Source organism: Perkinsus marinus, assembly GCF_000006405.1.
Source record: "Perkinsus marinus ATCC 50983 genomic scaffold scf_1104296963700, whole genome shotgun sequence".
Taxonomy (NCBI): domain Eukaryota; phylum Perkinsozoa; order Perkinsida; family Perkinsidae; genus Perkinsus; species Perkinsus marinus.
In genome coordinates, this window is record NW_003204966.1 from 1 (window position 1) to 1,203 (window position 1,203).

Genomic DNA, 1,203 nt, shown 5'->3' on the forward strand with positions numbered 1-1,203 from the left:
AGGGCGGCTCTGACAAGCTTGAAGGTAGGCAGCTTGATGATGCCGCTGTTATTGTAGCGTTGACAGGCCCTGTCCTTGCTACGACGAGTCCTACGTAGAGCTAAGGTCATGAGTCTATGTTTGGCCCGATGGCTGTGTGGAATGCCGCAGTGAGTTCATGACGCTGACCAACCCTACCTGCATATGGGGCATCTATCTAGGTCGCAGGGCTCTTATCTCTGCTCGCTGCTGGCTAGGACGGCTGATGCCTCTGCTGGAACTATAAGGGAATTGGCTGGGCAAGGCGTCGAGAGGTGACCCTCGGCGATATTCTAACATCAATGGTGCTCGCTGTAGATGTATCAGTGTGGCCAGCACCAAGGGAGCCGCCGACTTGTTGCTCTCCGCAGAAGGGGTAGGGCGGCTGCTCCAGTGGGTGATGTAGGCAGCTGCTTCAGGAGCTGGATGATGTCGTGCACCATATGGCCGTGGGCACGGGGGCCTCACTGCCCTACGATGATCTTGTCGTATCAGTACAGAACTTCCTCACCAAGCTGCAGTCTGCATGCTCAGCTATGTAATCGTCTCTTTCCGATACCACGCCTTCAGATCCTCACAGGTTCCCTGACTTCAACCCACTGGCTGTAGCGGGCGTCGCGGGAAGTGCGGTCCTGGCAGCTAGACTAGTTGCCGTCGCGGCAGCTGCTCACCTAGTAGTACGCGATCTGCATCATCGCCCCGGTGAAATCAGGTCTTTCCAGGACAACCATCACGATGAGGAGGTTGAGAGACTACTACGGCCGTGCGAGATGAAGATCCGGCAGGCTCTGAGCGCTGGTGGTGACACGATGTCCTTCCGCCCAGCTGCTGTCGAGGCACATGAGGAGACTCGTATCAGAGCTCTAGAGAAGTCGGTCTTCGCATCCAGGAGTGAAGGTGCTCCGAGCGACCTCGTCTGCGAGTGAATGCTTTTGTGAAGTAGATAAGGTTGGCAGTACTGGACCTGAGGGGCTCGCCGAAGGGCTGAAAGATGCAGCGGCGCTTATCAGTAACTGTTGTTCAGTTGTTGTGGCATTGCTATGCAGCTCATGCTCAGGTCGGCTGCCTCTTGAAGGGGAATTACCGGAAGTGACATCGAACGAAGCGGAGGCCTCGCTGGTGGCGGACATTGTTGACTTGCTGCACAGAGAGGTGAGGGGCACGGCCTCGACTCGTCGTGTTGTT

At 56.5% G+C, this 1,203-nt stretch overlaps 1 protein-coding gene across 1 annotated transcript; it reads left to right on the forward strand.

The window, feature by feature from the left end:
• Positions 1–461: 461 nt before the first annotated feature.
• On the forward strand, positions 462–944 carry Pmar_PMAR025623 (hypothetical protein; the record flags this gene model as incomplete). The annotated part of the gene is made up of 3 exons (XM_002771109.1): positions 462–556; positions 599–692; positions 741–944. The coding sequence occupies 3 exons, from the start codon at positions 462–464 to the stop codon at positions 942–944; spliced, it is 393 nt and encodes a 130-aa protein (XP_002771155.1).
• Between the last annotated feature and the right edge of the window lie 259 nt (positions 945–1,203).